Source organism: Haliotis rufescens, unplaced genomic scaffold (genome assembly GCF_023055435.1).
Source record: "Haliotis rufescens isolate VD_foot unplaced genomic scaffold, xgHalRufe1.0.p SCAF_3, whole genome shotgun sequence".
In the NCBI taxonomy this organism is placed as follows: domain Eukaryota; kingdom Metazoa; phylum Mollusca; class Gastropoda; order Lepetellida; family Haliotidae; genus Haliotis; species Haliotis rufescens.
Window position 1 is genome coordinate 1195588 of NW_025964001.1, and position 18185 is coordinate 1213772.

The 18185-nt window shown below is 44.9% G+C and overlaps 1 protein-coding gene across 1 annotated transcript; it reads left to right on the forward strand.

Annotated features, from left to right (window-relative positions):
- The first annotated feature begins 3315 nt into the window (after nt 1-3315).
- LOC124148467 lies at nt 3316-16367 on the forward strand. The gene is made up of 4 exons (XM_046519564.2): nt 3316-3714; nt 10464-10679; nt 11590-11796; nt 13651-16367. The coding sequence occupies exons 1-4, from the start codon at nt 3439-3441 to the stop codon at nt 13834-13836; spliced, it is 885 nt and encodes a 294-aa protein (XP_046375520.1). The 5' UTR covers nt 3316-3438; the 3' UTR covers nt 13837-16367.
- Nucleotides 16368-18185: the final 1818 nt, after the last annotated feature.

The following is an 18185-nucleotide window of genomic DNA, read 5'->3' on the forward strand; positions in this document are numbered from 1 at the left end:
CGAATCCCAGATTTGCCTTGAGTCTTGGGATTAGCAGCATCATACAGGTGCTTGTGGTAAACCAATGTGGTAAACGGCTAAAACTATCAACCCAACTGACACGTGGTGATATGATTAGAGTACTGAGGCGTGGATCGATGCTCGTGTTACCCAGTGCTGGTTTGTCTGAACTAGACTCGTTGAAACTTGTTATGCAGTTGTTGTATTAATGACTTTGGCATGATGTCCCTCTAATGTCTGCTCCATGAGAACTGGTTCCTTGACAGATGGTTGAGAGTCACCTCTTTGTAAGGGAGCGATGGGGTGGCCGAGTGGTTACATCGTTCGCTGGTCACGTTTCCCCATATGCTAGATAAACAACGTGTGAAGTTCAATGCCGCTGTCCCAAGTAGTGATACGGCTACAGTATTGTTAAACTCGGCGTAAAACCATACCATGTGTGCCTTGTGTCGGGTGTATAAGACCTGTATATCCCTGGCCAAGGGGAGCATCAAATAAAACGAAGATAGATCGAAGGAAGATATAGGCATTTTCCAATACACAGTTTTTCTGACCTGACACTGAGGATTTGTGCTTGTCTCAAATAAGGGTCCGCGGTTTGTCTTGATTGTCCGACGCTAATAAATAGAGGATATTTCATGTGTCGAGTGAAATATCATGTTTCTCTCATCGTGTTTGCCACGAGTGAAAATATCTCCTCTCTCCGTCACGAGATGTTAGAAACATGCTATTTCACAAGACACATGGAACATCCTATTTATTATATACTTTTTATGTAGTTGTCTACCGGAGATTTTATTTTTATCATTACAAATGTAAAACCTTAAAACGTAAATTCTCATTAGGTTCAGGGAATCTCTCATCACACTGGGACTTCATTTCATTTTAAATGGAGATATTTGTTTCTATCGAAATTATATACGAGGGGTGTTCATTAAAGATTTCCCCTGACCCACTTCCGATGGACCTAGTGGAATGAAACTTGGCATAGGTATTAGTCTTTCTCCACATAGGAACCACCAAGAGTTACACACTTCTCCCATCGTTTTATGCGACTATGGAGACCTCGCTTGTAAAAGCCCTCATTTTGCGTCTCAAACCAGGACTTGACTTCAGAAATCAGTTTCATCATCTGTGAAACGTTTTCCCTTCAAAAATGACTTCATGGTTGGAAAGAGGTGGAAGTCAGATGGTGCAAGGTCAGGAGAGTAAGGAGGATGTGGAAGGAGAGGACCGCGCTTCTGTCTTGGCAACATGAGACTTGTGTACTGGAGCATTGTCTTGCAGGAGATGGACACCCTTGGTCAGCATGCCACGCCTCTTAAGCTTGATAACGTCCCGCAATTTCCGCAGCAGTGAAGCATAATAAGCTCCTGTAATTGTGGTACCCTTTGCCAAGAAATCCATCAACACTACTCCGTGCTGGTCCCAAAACATCGTGAGCATAACCTTGCCTGCAGAGGGTTGGACACGTGCCTTCTTTGGGGGTGGTGACTCCACATGCTTCCATTGCATCGACTGAACTTTAGTCTCAGGATCATAGTCATGGACCCATGTTTCATCCTGTGTGATAAGTCTGTCAAAAAGGTTTGCCTGTTTTTTTTGGCACAAAGATCCCCTGAGCAATTGACTCGTTCCATCTTTTGGAAAGGCTTGAGCAAACTGGGAATCCATCGTGCAGACACCTTATGCATGTTCAAATTGTCATGGATGATTTTTTCCACAGACCCTACACTGATCTTGACATCTTGTGCTAACTGGCGAACAGTTATACGTCGGTCTGCCAAAATGGCGGTCTCCACTTGATGGATAGTGTCCTCATCAATGGCTGAATGGGGGCGACCTGGAATGGCAGCTGTTTCCACAGATGTCCGACCACACTTAACAACGTCATATGATGGGTCATCTTCTCCCTAAGTTGCTTTCATTTCATCGAAAGTTTCTTTTGGTGTGCGACCTTTCAAATATATAAACCTAATCACTGCTCGGTATTCTACTGGCTCCATTGTCACACCCTACTCGATCATAACACCTGTAAAAGTGGTAAGATTAATAGTTCGGTGCTGCCAATTCAGACATAACCCCTAGATACATGTATCATTACACATGTGAAATTTCAACCAAATATGATAACCCTAAGTGGTTTAGGGGAAATCTTTAATGAACACCCCTCGTATTTTCAGAGACTAAGTCTACAAATGAGATGTAATTTGTGTTTGTTAAAGAGGCTCGTCTCGGTCAAATTAGCAGGCCTAGAAAATGTGAGTCAGTTCGCCACTACATCTGCAGCTGCTGACTCTGATATTTTGTATATCAGTCTACCAGTCACCGGTACTTGAACGTTAATTCCACATACAATTTCTGTTTCACACAGGCACAAATAACATCTAGACAAGACTACGAATGGGCTGAAGACCCTCTTTAAATACATACATGCCATACTGCATATTTTTTCATCACAGTGTGTTTGACTGACGTTCAGAATTTGTAGAACACGAAGATGCGGACCTTTTTTTTTATGGATAACAACTTTTTTACTCTTTGTTGTCTGAATTTCCAACCACACTTGGGCTACTTTTCAATTTAAATGATGCTATTTGTTCTATAGAAAATATATATTTTCAGGGACTAAGCGTTAGTCTAAAAATGAGATGTAATTTGTGTTTGTTAAAGGGGCTCGTCTCGGTCAAATTAGCAGGCATAGAAAATGTGACTCAATTCGCCACTACATCTGCTGCTGACTCAAGCGAGCTGTATTTTGTATATCAGTCTACCAGTCAATGGTAAACGTTAATTCCACATACAATTTCTGTTTCACACAGGCACAAATAACATCTAGACAGGACTACGAATGGGCTGAAGTCTCTCTTTAACATGCCACGCTATATTTTTTCATCACACGGAGATGTGAACCTTTTTTTTAATGGATAACATTTTTTTACTTTTTGTTATCTGATAGTTAGGGTAATTAGAAGTAGCACTGAAACTTGCAGTAAATAAGTTGTAAGGTATAAAAGGTTTTACGCCTTCATGCAGATTGTTTGACATGACGACATTTATGTATACACACAAGCCATTATTGAATCGTTTTTGTGTGTGAATCCCCTCAGTGGACCATTCTTATACAACATATGTATAGAAAGCGGTTACATCTCTGAGGTGATCCTATGATTTATTGCATATGATATTGTTAATGATATTTTAAATACACCGATTAATTCTTATCTACCTGTATCTACTGATAGGTACGTTATCTATATTTCTATTGATAAACACTTCAGAACCCTAGCGTGATCGACAGCCGCGCATGCGTATTGTCACACATACAACTTCCTCTCTCTCCAGCGTGTTGACCAGCGTGTTTAGCTGATTGTAGAACGTGCCGTTTTTCTGTTTCGAAGTTAAACCAATTTAGGATCACACATCAAGGGATTAGAAATGGCGACTGTGCTTGGAATAGACCACAAGACTCTTGCCATGTCCACTGTGGCGTTGTCAGTGGGCGTGGCCGCCTACAGCACGTATCGACTGTATGCTGAGCGGAGAGGCAAAGAGAGCGACAATGTTTATGAATCGCGGAAACTGTTGAATGAGTATTTGGTGTTCCACTTTGGGACGCCGCAAGAAGTACTCAAGTACGACTTTGGTCCCAAGGACTCGCTAGATTTTCCAAGACGATGTGCAGAGTTGTGTTTGAAACATTATAGAGACAATGTAAGGATCAACTCCTGACAGGTTTTTGTGTAAGAGATAATTGAACATTGTATTGTAAGGTGGCCCATTGAGGCCACGACATTTTGTTTTCAAGAAGTAGAACATTCAATTTGCTATCCTGTTGGGGCTGTTGGTGTCACTGTACCCACCTGCAGGGGTTGGGTCTGTTGGTGTCACTGTACCCACCTGCAGGGGTTGGGGCTGTTGGTGTCACTATACCCACCTGCAGGGGTTGGGGGTGTCGGTGTCACTGTACCCACCTGCAGGGGTTGGGGCTGTTGGTGTCACTGTACCCACCTGCAGGGGTTGGGGGTGTCGGTGTCACTGTACCCACCTGCAGGGGTTGGGGCTGTTGGTGTCACTGTACCCACCTGCAGGGGTTGGGTCTGTTGGTGTCACTGTACCCACCAGCAGGGGTTGGGGCTGTTGGTGTCACTGTACCCACCTGCAGGGGTTGGGGCTGTTGGTGTCACTGTACCCACCTGCAGGGGTTGGGGGTGTCGGTGTCACTGTACCCACCAGCAGGGGTTGGGGCTGTTGGTGTCACTGTACCCACCTGCAGAGGTTGGGGCTGTTGGTGTCACTGTACCCACCAGCAGGGGTTGGGGCTGTTGGTGTCACTGTACCCACCAGCAGGGGTTGGGGCTGTTGGTGTCACTGTACCCACCTGCAGGGGTTGGGGCTGTTGGTGTCACTGTACACACCTGCAGGGGTTGGGGCTGTTGGTGTCACTGTACCCACCTGCAGGGGTTGGGGGTGTCGGTGTCACTGTACCCACCAGCAGGGGTTGGGGCTGTTGGTGTCACTGTACCCACCAGCAGGGGTTGGGGGTGTCGGTGTCACTGTACCCACCAGCAGGAGTTGGTGCTGTTGGTGTCACTGTACCCACCTGCAGGGGTTGGGGCTGTTGGTGTCACTGTACCCACCTGCAGGGGTTTGGGCTGTTGGTGTCACTGTACCCACCTGCAGGGGTTTGGGCTGTTGGTGTCACTGTACCCACCTGCAGGGGTTGGGGGTGTCGGTGTCACTGTACCCACCTGCAGGGGTTGGGGGTGTCGGTGTCACTGTTCCCCACCAGCAGGAGTTGGGCCTGTTGGTGTCACTGTACCCACCTGCAGGGGTTGGGGCTTTTGGTGTCACTGTACCCACCTGCAGGGGTTGGGGCTGTTGGTGTCACTACCCCACCAGCAGGGGTTGTTGGTGTCACTGTACCCACCTGCAGGGGTTGGGGCTGTTTGTGTCACTGTACCAACCAGCAGAGGTTGGGGCTGTTGGTGTCACTATACCCACCAGCAGGGGTTGGGGCTGTTGGTGTCACTGTACCCACCTGCAGGGGTTGGGGCTGTTGGTGTCACTGTACCCACCAGCAGAGGTTGGGGCTGTTGGTGTCACTATACCCACCTGCAAGGGTTGGGACTGTTGGTGTCACTATACCCACCAGCAGGGTTTGGGGCTGTTGGTGTCACTGTACCCACCTGCAGAGGTTGGGGCTGTTGGTGTCACTGTACCCACCTGCAGGGGTTGGGGCTGTTGGTGTCACTGTACCCACCTGCAGGGGTTTGGGCTGTTGGTGTCACTGTACCCACCTGCAGGGGTTGGGGCTGTTGGTGTCACTGTACCCACCTGCAGGGGTTGGGGCTGTTGGTGTCACTGTACCCACCTGCAGGGGTTGGGGCTGTTGGTGTCACTACCCCACCAGCAGGGGTTGTTGGTGTCACTGTACCCACCTGCAGGGGTTGGGGCTGTTTGTGTCACTGTACCAACCAGCAGAGGTTGGGGCTGTTGGTGTCACTATACCCACCAGCAGGGGTTGGGGCTGTTGGTGTCACTGTACCCACCTGCAGGGGTTGGGGCTGTTGGTGTCACTGTTCCCACCAGCAGAGGTTGGGGCTGTTGGTGTCACTATACCCACCTGCAAGGGTTGGGACTGTTGGTGTCACTATACCCACCAGCAGGGTTTGGGGCTGTTGGTGTCACTGTACCCACCTGCAGAGGTTGGGGCTGTTGGTGTCACTGTACCCACCTGCAGGGGTTGGGGCTGTTGGTGTCACTGTACCCACCTGCAGGGGTTGGGGCTGTTGGTGTCACTGTACCCACCTGCAGGGGTTGGGGCTGTTGGTGTCACTGTACCCACCTGCAGGGGTTGGGGCTGTTGGTGTCACTGTACCCACCAGCAGAGGTTGGGGCTGTTGGTGTCACTGTACCCACCTGCAGGGGTTGGGGCTGTTGGTGTCACTGTACCCACCTGCAGAGGTTGGGGCTGTTGGTGTCACTGTACCCACTAGCAGGGGTTGGGTTGTTGGTGTCACTGTACCCACCTGCAGGGGTTTGGGCTGTTGGTGTCACTGTACCCACCTGCAGGGGTTTGGGCTGTTGGTGTCACTGTACCCACCTGCAGAGGTTGGGGCTGTTGGTGTCACTGTACCCACCAGCAGGGGTTGGGTTGTTGGTGTCACTGTACCCACCTGCAGGGGTTTGGGCTGTTGGTGTCACTGTACCCACCTGCAGGGGTTTGGGCTGTTGGTGTCACTGTACCCACCTGCAGGGGTTGGGGCTGTTGGTGTCACTATACCCACCAGCAGGGGTTGGGGCTGTTGGTGTCACTGTACCCACCTGCAGGGGTTGGGGCTGTTGGTGTCACTGTACCCACCTGCAGAGGTTGGGGCTGTTGGTGTCACTGTACCCACCAGCAGGGGTTGGGCTGTTGGTGTCACTGTACCCACCAGCAGGGGTTGGGGCTGTTGGTGTCACTGTACCCACCTGCAGGGGTTGGGGCTGTTGGTGTCACTGTTCCCACCAGCAGAGGTTGGGGCTGTTGGTGTCACTATACCCACCTGCAAGGGTTGGGACTGTTGGTGTCACTATACCCACCAGCAGGGTTTGGGGCTGTTGGTGTCACTGTACCCACCTGCAGAGGTTGGGGCTGTTGGTGTCACTGTACCCACCTGCAGGGGTTGGGGCTGTTGGTGTCACTGTACCCACCTGCAGGGGTTTGGGCTGTTGGTGTCACTGTACCCACCTGCAGGGGTTGGGGCTGTTGGTGTCACTGTACCCACCTGCAGGGGTTGGGGCTGTTGGTGTCACTGTACCCACCAGCAGAGGTTGGGGCTGTTGGTGTCACTGTACCCACCTGCAGGGGTTGGGGCTGTTGGTGTCACTGTACCCACCTGCAGAGGTTGGGGCTGTTGGTGTCACTGTACCCACTAGCAGGGGTTGGGTTGTTGGTGTCACTGTACCCACCTGCAGGGGTTTGGGCTGTTGGTGTCACTGTACCCACCTGCAGGGGTTTGGGCTGTTGGTGTCACTGTACCCACCTGCAGAGGTTGGGGCTGTTGGTGTCACTGTACCCACCAGCAGGGGTTGGGTTGTTAGTGTCACTGTACCCACCTGCAGGGGTTTGGGCTGTTGGTGTCACTGTACCCACCTGCAGGGGTTTGGGCTGTTGGTGTCACTGTACCCACCTGCAGGGGTTGGGGCTGTTGGTGTCACTATACCCACCAGCAGGGGTTGGGGCTGTTGGTGTCACTGTACCCACCTGCAGGGGTTGGGGCTGTTGGTGTCACTGTACCCACCTGCAGAGGTTGGGGCTGTTGGTGTCACTGTACCCACCAGCAGGGGTTGGGCTGTTGGTGTCACTGTACCCACCTGCAGGGGTTGGGGCTGTTGGTGTCACTGTACCCACCTGCAGGGGTTTGGGCTGTTGGTGTCACTGTACCCACCTGCAGGGGTTGGGGCTGTTGGTGTCACTACCCCACCAGCAGGGGTTGGGGCTGTTGGTGTCACTGTACCGCATCATCAATATTGCAACAAACAAGTTACCAAGAGGTTATCAAGTGCTAAGCCAATCATGCTTGAGATTCATCAAATTTGTAACTGCCAATATAAATTCTAATAAAAAATCCTCTTATTTCAGGGTAATAGCTCTCCAATACATTATTTGTCACATCCTGTCATGTTTTTCAACTAAAAGGGGGTGTATTATTACCATGCATTAACCTTGGTGTCAACGGAGGTGAATGCTCTGTGGACGTTGGTGCCCCATCAGTCATATTGTGTGGCAGCTGGAGTTACCTGAAGTGATAACAGACTGTGGAGTATGGAGTTTTTTCTGTGGGGCGTTCATGCTCCAGTTTTAATGTCATAAAAGATCCTAGTTCTTCATGATGATGTTTGAATGAAGCTAACATGCCCAGGGATTTATACATCTGGGATTCTAATATAAGTGTTCTTGCCAGACAAAATAAAAATAACATTGTTTTCCAAAATTGGAAATTTTTGTACAGATCTTATTTTCCTAAATTCTGATATATTCTTACATTGTATTTTAACAAAGCATTCAAAATGTTCAATGAGATAAGGTAAAATTCAGCATAAAGCCTCTTTAATGGCCAAGTTGTCAGTGAAATATACAAGCCATGAATGGAGAAATGTTCAGTCCCGATTTGGGATTTATTCCTGACATTTGCTTCAGACTAGATAAATACCTATTGCTAGTATGCTACAAGATGTTTGGTTTGGCTCCATGTCACAGCTGCTGTTCAGGGCCATGCACAGTCAGGGAATTGCCGGGCGGTCGGGTAGCCTAGTGGTTAAAGCGTTCGCTCGTCACGCTGAAGACCCGGGTTCGATTCCCGACATGGGTACAATGTGTGAAGCCCATTTCTGGTGTCCCCCGCCGTGATATTGCTGGAATATTGCTAAAAGCGGCGTAAAACCTAACTCACTCACTCACTCACTCAGGGAATTGCCAGTGGAAACTTTTCCCTAAAAGGTCCGGGATTTGTTGTGTGTCATCAATGACAGTGCATGAGCTCCAGCAGTATTTTCTCTGGGGACCCATGAAGATCCAGGGTAGAATAGGTATTCAGCAACCCATGCTTGTCTTCCCGTGAAGATCCGAGGTAGAATAGGTCTTCAGCAACCCATGCTTGTCTCCCCGTGAAGATCCGGGGTAGAATAGGTATTCAGCAACCCATGCTTGCCGTGAAAAAGGTGTATTTGCTTGTCATAAGAGTGGACTAACGGAATTGGGTGGTTAGGCTCGCTGACTTGGTTTGATGCATGTCATCGTATCCCAATTAGGTGAATTGATGATAATATCAATCATTTGATAGCTGGTCCAGATTCGATTATTTACAGACTGCTGACATATAGCTGAAATATTGCTGAATGCAGAATTAAACAACAAACAAACAAACAAACAAACAAACAAACCTTCTCGGGGACTCATCCAGGATTCTAAACTAAGTGCTCCTGGCACACACATTTGGGAATTAAATTTAGAGGTATTTTACCATTGTACTTTGAGAGTGTATTTAATGAAAGAATATATAACTAAAATCTCTTCCTAGTTATTGGTCCTGTTTTCAGTAAAACCATGTGATCCCTACAAAGTCATAACCTGAGTTAACAAGGCTTCATCTTCATATATTAACATCATCTGGGAAATATTTAATTCCAATTTGGGTAATTTTAATGACATTTGCTGCAGACTTGGGGCAGAATATCGGCTTCTGAGCAGGTGGAGATAAATGTCTGTTTCTATAGTTTTATTATAATGGTTGTTATTTCTGAAACTGACATTTATGGGTGTCCGACATATTGACTTTGTGATGTGTTTTTTTATGAAAAATGATGTGTGTTTTTATGTGGTTCATGAAAAAGGAGTGACTGTCATCTCCATTTGGAAAACAATTTTCAGTTACATTTTCACCATTTTATTAAGTCATATCATATTAAACAATTGTTTTCATTGTGTAGTGATTAAATGCTGTTTACGTTGCAGTCGTCATTGTTTAAGCCATAGCACATCCTCAACTATCCTGTAATTATATGTTTGTTCTATTACGATGAATTCTCTAGACCCATTCACCGACACAGCGTTGTTGTGGAAGATGCTAATCATGTCAGTTGGGGCATGGGTGGCCCAGTCGTCTAAGGCGCCGTGATTCGCTGTGCAGAGTTGCGTCCCTTGGGCACGCCAGAAACCTATGATTGCGGGTTCGAATCCCGGTTAGCCCCAATTATGTTTCTAGATTTGTCAGCACCATACCCGTGCTCGTGGGTTTCACCGAAGTGGTAAACGTCTGAGACCTGCATCACTTCGGGCTTTCCTCCCACATTAAGCTGACACGCCGCGATATAACTGGAATACTGTTAAAAGCGGCGTTAAACTCAACTCACTCACTCACTCACTCATCATGTCAGTATGTCTTGTCACTACCGTTTCTCTCACTCAAGCACTTGATATTAACAACCAATTGAAATGACTCTCCTAAACAAGTTCTACATAAGTCAACATTATTGACAGCCTCATACAAGCTCTGGAAAATAGTGTTCAGTTAGATAATTTTCTTATTCACACCAGTCTAATTGTATGTTAATCAGTTTACAACTTTGAAGTCTTGCACTGATAAGCTGCCCCCGTAGAGATTCTGGGTAACAAAAGGTCCCCAGCAGTCAGTGGCGGCCAAATGATTTAGTGGTCAGACTCAGCGAGTTGTTTATTGTGTGTCTTCGTACACCTGTGGCATGTATGGTTGCTCACAATATGAATCACTGGATTGTCTGGTCTCGATTTTTTCCAGGCTGCCATCATACAGCTGGAATATTGCTGAGTGTGGCATTAAACTGCTAACACACATACTTTAGACTAATTTACCTGCAGTGACATAGCTTGAACTTGTTGAATAGTGCTGACTGAGGCATAAAACAATATTCACGGACATGTTGTTTGTTGTTTTCTGCAGTCAGGAATTCCGAACCGAGCTCTGGATATCGGCTGTGCAGTTGGAAGGTCCACGTTCGAACTGTGTCGAGTTGTAGAGCAGGTAGTGGGGATTGACTACAGCCAGTCCTTCGTTGATGCGTGCAATGCACTGAAGACTGATGGGAAGATGGACTATTTTGTTGTTGATGAGGGAGACCTGACCACCGACCTTGTTGCTAGGGTAGCACCCGATATTGTAAGTCAATTCCAGGTTTCAGCAACATGAAATTTAGTATACAGAAATTAGTACAGGACAAGTTGTCTCCCTTGGAAATTTAACCGGTGTGAAGTACTAAGTACCGGTCAGCTGGTTAGTACTGACCCAACAAACTCATGAGTCACATCTAACCTTTGTAGGTAGGTAGGCTACTATAAGGTAGGCAACTCTTACTTCAAGATTTTTATAGATAATTAAAATTGGTTACAAATCTGTCGACTCCTAATAATATAAATGTGGTATAAGAAAAGAAAAGCAGTGGGTTTTTTTCATTCTGCCGACCAGAAGTAAGTAAAATAGGAAAAAACTCAACTCATATAATGTCGCTATCAATATAAATGCATTGTTAACATTTTGAGAAAATTAAAAGCATTTAAAATTGGATTTTGAAAATTTTATTTCATTTTTGGACCTACTGACCTGCATATTTGGTAAAAAGGCCTGTAAACCAAAAATGATTCATTAATAATTCAGAATTGACCACCAATTGTTGGTAAGGAAGTACAACACTCAAACTTTGTCAGTGAACTGATTTAACTGAACAAGTGAACTGATACATTCAATTTACATGACTTCAAAATTGCCATATCACAAAACCCACCCATCCTTTGCTGTACCCATGCTTTGCTTTAGTTTCTTGTGTTGTGTTTATAAGACTGTTTACAGTGTGTACTGGTTTACTGATTGAGTATTTTACAGGCACTTCTTTCACTATTTTACATTGCCTTACCTTGTGGAATGGCAGCTGGTCGTTTTCGCAAAAAATGATCAACATGTGATTGTCATCGTACGTAATGTTTAATTTAGGGCATGAACATTAAAGAAAAGAGGCAAAATTTTATAGAATGAATACCATTGTAGAAAATTATCCACTAATGATTTGTGTCAGGACCGATCTCGAGCGGAGTTCCAGCAGGGCGATGCGTGTGCTTTGCGAAGCGATCTGGGAAAGTTTGGGATTGTTCTGGCTGCCAACCTCATCTGTCGACTCCACCATGCCACTGCCTTCCTTCAGCGCCTCCCTGGACTTGTGGCCTCTGGGGGCGTGGTTGTCATCACCGCGCCGTACACATGGCTCCCAGACTTTACGGACAAGGTATGTATATGGAGGATATCACATGTGTCTTGATGCGGGATAGAGGGTACTGACATGTGGGATAGAGGGTACTGAGGGTACTGACATGTGGGATAGAAGGTACTGAGGGTACTGACATGTGGGATAGAGGGTACTGACATGTGGGGTAGACTGACTGACTGACATGTGGGATAGAGGGTACTGACATGTGGGGTAGAGGGTACTGACATGTGGGATAGAGGGTACTGACATGTGGGATAAAGGGTACTGACATGTGGGATAGAGGGTACTGACATGTGGGATAGAGGGTACTGACATGTGGGATAGAGGGTACTGACATTGGGATAAAGGGTACTGACATGTGGGATAGAGGGTACTGACATGTGGGATAGAGGGTACTGACATGTGGGATAAAGGGTACTGACATGTGGGATAGAGGGTACTGACATGTGGGATAAAGGGTACTGACATGTGGGATAGAGGGTACTGACATGTGGGATAGAGGGTACTGACATGTGGGATAAAGGGTACTGACATGTGGGATAGAGGGCACTGACATGTGGGATTAAGGGTACTGACATGTGTGATAGAGGGTACTGACGTGTGGGATAGAGGGTACTGACATGTTGGATAGAGGGTACTGACATGTGGGATAAAGGGTACTGACATGTGGGATAGAGGGTACTGACATGTGGGATAGAGGGTACTGACGTGTGGGATAGAGGGTAGTGACATGTGGGATAGAGGGTACTGACATGTGGGATAGAGGGTAATGACGTGGGATAGAGGGTACTGACATGTGGGATAGAGGGTACTGACATGTGGGATAGAGGGTACTGACATGTGGGATAAAGGGTACTGACATGTGGGATAGAGGGTACTGACATGTGGGATAGAGGGTACTGACATGTGGGATAAAGGGTACTGACATGTTGGATAGAGGGTAATGACGTGGGATAGAGGGTACTGACATGTGGGATAGAGGGTAATGACGTGGGATAGAGGGTACTGACATGTGGGATAGAGGGTACTGACATGTGGGATAGAGGGTACTGACATGTGGGATAGAGGGTACTGACGTGTGGGATAGAGGGTACTGACATGTGGGATAAAGGGTACTGACATGGCTGACAGGAGAATCCCACTTATCTATGAGGGTGGAGGTCATCATGGCACTGTACACATTGGTCACAGTTCTCTGAAAACTTAAATAGCTTGAGAATCTCGGATGGGACAGTATTAGGTCCTGTGATCAGTACCTTGTTCTCTTGACCCGTGAAGATTCGGGGTAGAATAGGTCTTCAGCAATCCATGCTTGCCGTAAAAGGTGACTCCTTGTGGTAAGAGGCGACTGACTGGATCAGGTGGTCAGGCTTGGGACTTGGTTGATCAACGTATCCCAATTGCATATCCCAATTGCGTGCTCATGATGTCAATCACTGAATTGTCTGGTCCAGACTTGATTATTTACAGACCGCCATCATAGCTGTAATATTGTGGAGTGTGGCGTTAAACAACAAACAAACAAAACCTTGCTCTCATATTTTTGTTAATTAGATTATTTTCAAAGTAATTAGTTGACAAAACATATTTTAAACAATAAAGCCAGATGAAGTAATCACAATAAAATGAGAGAAGCCTGCTACTTATGTTGAGTGCTTCATTCCCTTACCAGGAACTGCTGTTTGTGGTTCTGAATCCAAGACATGTCCAGATTATGATCATTGGTCATCAGCACTGGCACTCCTGGCTTCCACCAATGTGGTGATGGCCCCCAGTCGACCGGCATCCCTTGGGGGTTTGCTTTCAGTTAAAGCTGACACACTGTCATACAGCTTCAAGCAACACACCTGAACTGTGATGTCTGTGTTTCAGGAGAACTGGCTGGGGGGCTACAAGGACGCCAGTGGCAACGCAGTCACGGGCTTCTCCGCCCTCAAGAAGTGGCTCAGCCCAGACTTCGACCTGCTGGAGGAGGTCAACATGCCCTTCTTCATACGGGAGACGGCGCGCAAGAACCAGTGGACAGTCGCCCATGCCACTGTGTGGAGGAGGAAGTAGACTTTCCATGGAGAGGAGTAATCATTATTTAACAAGAACCAGTGGATGATTGCCCGTATCACTGTGTATGGAGATATATTTTACGGAGAGGGATCTTGGTGGGAAGGAGTAATCATTGTTTAACAAGAACCAGTGAATGCTTGCCCAGTTCACTGTGTGGAGATGTATGTAAACCTACTGACTGTCCAGTCAATTTGCCCGGATCCAGCTGTGCTGTTGTGTTTTGTTTCACAGTCTGCAGCTGTCTTCCACAGACTTGTTTTGTTTGTTGTGTTATGCAGTCAGCAATATTCCAGTTATATCAACGCAGCCTGTAAATAATTGAGTCCAGACCATACAGACTAAAGATTGCTATAAGCATGAGTGAGGTAGTTAAAAGTTATGTCACGTTGGCAATAGTTCAGCCATATTGTGACTTGAACAACTTATACAATTACATGATACTGATACAGGCAATGTCCCACACAGTCCGGTCGTGATGACCCGGTCAACTACCTCCCAAAAGCTTGAAGCTCAGCAGTGTTCAGGAGGGTGTATACGTATCTTCATTAACTTTATGTTAATCAAGATGGCACTATATTTTCATTATATTTATTGCAACAATAATTATTTATTCCACCTTTCGGTGTCCTTGTTCCCACTTAACCAGTGCTCATGGCTGGAGACTGATTACAAGGTGAAAGTGTTCATGCTGTGTTCAGTACCGTGTTGTTATGTTGATGCAGATGTTATAAATTATGTTGAATTTTTCATATTTGTTTCACTTCAAATTACTGTGCAAATTCCACCTGTTCATGTGTCCCAGTAATATTTTTATAACTTATTTTGGTGCTGTGTGTCAGGATCTCAAGGCCAAAGCCATGACAAAGTGAACAACACCCATGCCCACCAATAGAAAAAATGTCGGCTTAACAATGTTTTCATATTTTCATTGTCAATTCCATAAGTTTAATAAGTCACTCATATAATGTTTCTTGTATATATTGGATGCACATTGGCAACACAAATTAAGAACCAAAACCTCCCCCAGGCATATCTTATTTTAATTCTCCATCAACTTCACATTATCCCAAATATAACATTTGTTATGTTAAACTTCACATTAAACTAAAATACATCAATTGCCCAATACATGTATTTGTTATCCTATCAACACGTTTTGCAAGGGTATTATAAAGATGGATACTGTCTGTGCTTTGTGCATCTGTACGTGTTAGTTGCCGTTTCTGGAGTAGATCTTGAAAACAAACAATATTTCTTCACCAAACTTAGCACCTAGGTAGGTAGGCAAATGGTGCCTTTTGATAGTTTGGAATTTCGGAAAACTTTATTTTTGAGCCTCCATGTTTTGACTTATTGAAAATGGCAGTAGTGCTCTATTTTCAGAGCACATCTTGAAAATGAGGCTTCACCAAACTTGGCACATTGATAGGTCTAGTGGTGAACTGGCACCTTTTCATGGTTTGGGATTTAATTTTTTTATTTACTTTTTGAAGTTTCTGTTGCAACAACTGTAACTCTAGCGGAAAATGAAGTTGTGATAATTTTAGGAAAAAGATTTGAAAACTGTATAATATTTTTTCACCAAACTTGGTAAGCTGGTGACTTTTGATAGTTGGGGATGTAAAAAATCTTCTTTTTTTTCAAGTTTCTATAGCAACAACTTGTGACTTAGATTGAAAATAGTGGTAGTGTTGTTTCAGGAGCAGATCTTGAAAACCATATAATGTTGCCTTTTGATAGTTTGGGATTTAAAAAAAAAATAATTCAGATTCCATGGCAACAACTTTAAAATTGGGTGTAGTTATGCAATCAGTATAACTAGTTGATGCATTCGCAACAAGTATTTTCTAATGTGGGGGATATCAATGTCTTTGTCCAGTTTTTATTATTTAGAGGATATACTTTTTCAATCTCAAATAATCTTAAATTTGATATTTTAATCAACGAAAACATAATTTGATCACACATGTATCATGTTGTTTTACATTTGATTTACTTGTTATTATATTAGTGAGTAAATGAGTGAATATAGTTTTACACCGCTTAAGCAATATTCCAGAAATATCACAGCAGGGGACACCAGATGGGCTTATCACATTGTACCCATGTGGGGAATTGAACCCGGGCCCTTGGCGAGACGAGCAAATGCTTTAACCACAAGGCTACCCCAACCCCCCTTATTATTGTCAGAAAGATATCTTTTTGTTGGCATAATTAGTTTTTTTAGATGATTTTTGATGTTTTTGCAGATATAGTTGATGTGTTCATGCATGAGTTGTACAGACGTCATCATTTATATCGTAACATGAGTAGCGGATGGTGATAGTATGGTGCTGATTGATCATGTTGGTGAATGTTTTCAAATCTAGTTACTAGGTTAGGATTATAATAATCAGGATTTAAGCATAAAAATTATGTGTTTTCTATTGATTTTTGTTTTATGTTATATATTGTGATCATATGGATGTATGAAATAAAGCATATTTTACATGTTCATGTGAAAACCTAATGAACTGTGGCTACTCCTTTTGGTCAAGATTTATTTCTTCTTTTTTCATCAACTTGGAGCATCTCAGATAAATTAGATTTAATGATGGAAATATTACATTTCTTTCAGGTGACTTGTTCGGCCTGAGACCGAATAATGGGTATCATTATTCAGTCTGCTGATTGATTGTTTAATTGTTTGGTGCACTCAGCAAATTCCAGCAACCCATGCTTGCTACAAGGGTGGACTATGCTTGTCGTAAGAGGCAACCGACAGGTTTGGGAGTCAGGTTCACTGACTTGGTTGATGCATGTCATCGTATCCCAATTGCATAGATCGATGCTCATGATGTCAATCACTGGATTGTCTATCCAGACTCGATTATTTACACACCACCCTCATATAGCTGGAATATTACTGAGTGCGGTGTTAAACAACAAACAAAGATAAATAATCATTTCTGGACCAGACAATCCAGTGATATTAGCTAGGATCCACACGGGTACAAGGGCATCTTCCTGAGGCAAGAGAGTTAACTGACTTTAAAAGTCCAGTTTCCACCCTTGCCGAACTAGGCTGGAATTCCTGGACTCGATCGTAGCGCCAACAGTGGCTATTACGAGTTTTTTCCCATCTATCCCTCTCCTTTGGACCAATCAGATTCCACCTCTCGTATCACTTGCATTTGCTTCAAACAAAACGGTGGCGCCCAGTCAAGACGATCTGATCGATAATCAAGATCTATATTTCGATAAAACGTGTCTTACATCGCGAAGTGCATCAAATCACGTGAGCACCTTGATTAAAAAGATGAAAAGATTTGGAAAATATCTACCGACGACGAGTTTGCGGTGCACATCCTTTGCAAATCTTGCAATCGACCGAAATCTGCATGACACTTTACGAACCGGATTTCGATTTCGGTGCGCGATAGACTCGTTAGTCCAGCCAAAATGTAACTCCATAATACCAGCCTAGTTCGGCAAGGGTGGAAACTGGACTTTTATAGTCAGTTAACTCACTTGCCTCGGGAAGATGGTACAAGGGCAGAACGGCAACCACATTACCAAGCTTGACCACCGGCAAGCAAGCATAGGTTGCAAGCTTTAAGGGATCATTTGTAACCCAGATTCCCGGTGGGATTTATTCAGAATGTATTGAAACGGATGATTGGCTTGTATACTTAATTACATGGGTAGGAGATGCCTGAATATTATTCCTGAAGTGTTTGTTCTGGCCTACCCTTCCAGGGTCACGTCCGACCTTACTTGGTCCCTAGTCAGTTGTACGCCATGTAGCAGCCGTAACAAAACTGGAATTTGCTTTGATTGTAGCCTACGTGCACGTTTTAAATGTGGAAATTTCGACAAGATTTAACATTTTTCATTCATTTGTTAAATTCGAAGGTTTGTTCCTGGACGTTTCAGAATATGAACTGGCATGATCGTCATTATCGTTACTGATTATGTAACACATGTGCCAGCATCAATCGACCAAAATGAGCTGTAGGTGATATATACTAAGGGTATATGAAACAAGTTAATATCGTGATTGATCCGATCATTTGAAGTTATGTGAAATAATGTTGGACTTCGTTAAAATCTGAACTGTTGTAAATGCTAAGGCTCGACAGCGGAATGACGTAGCGGTACGGCTTTGTTTCTTTGGAGATCCCGCTTTGGTTTGTTTAACGATACACTGTACAAAACCGATTCTTGGAGTTTGGACCTACTGCAATACTGCTGCTCACTATTCACTTCCTCGTGAACATATTACGTTGAACTTCATAATGTTTAGGGAGATCCTGACGCGTTACGAGTAAAACTGCATTATCACAAGACCCATTCATTTATTTAGT

What these genes read in the sequence shown, in the direction of transcription:
- LOC124148467 (XM_046519564.2), top strand. Translation starts at nt 3,439, where the DNA reads ATGGCGACTGTGCTTGGAATAGACCACAAGACTCTTGCCATGTCCACT. An exon ending in TGAAACATTATAGAGACAAT is followed by an intron (nt 3,715 to 10,463) that starts GTAAGGATCAAC and finishes TGTTTTCTGCAG; the next exon opens with TCAGGAATTCCGAACCGAGC. An exon ending in CTAGGGTAGCACCCGATATT is followed by an intron (nt 10,680 to 11,589) that starts GTAAGTCAATTC and finishes GATTTGTGTCAG; the next exon opens with GACCGATCTCGAGCGGAGTT.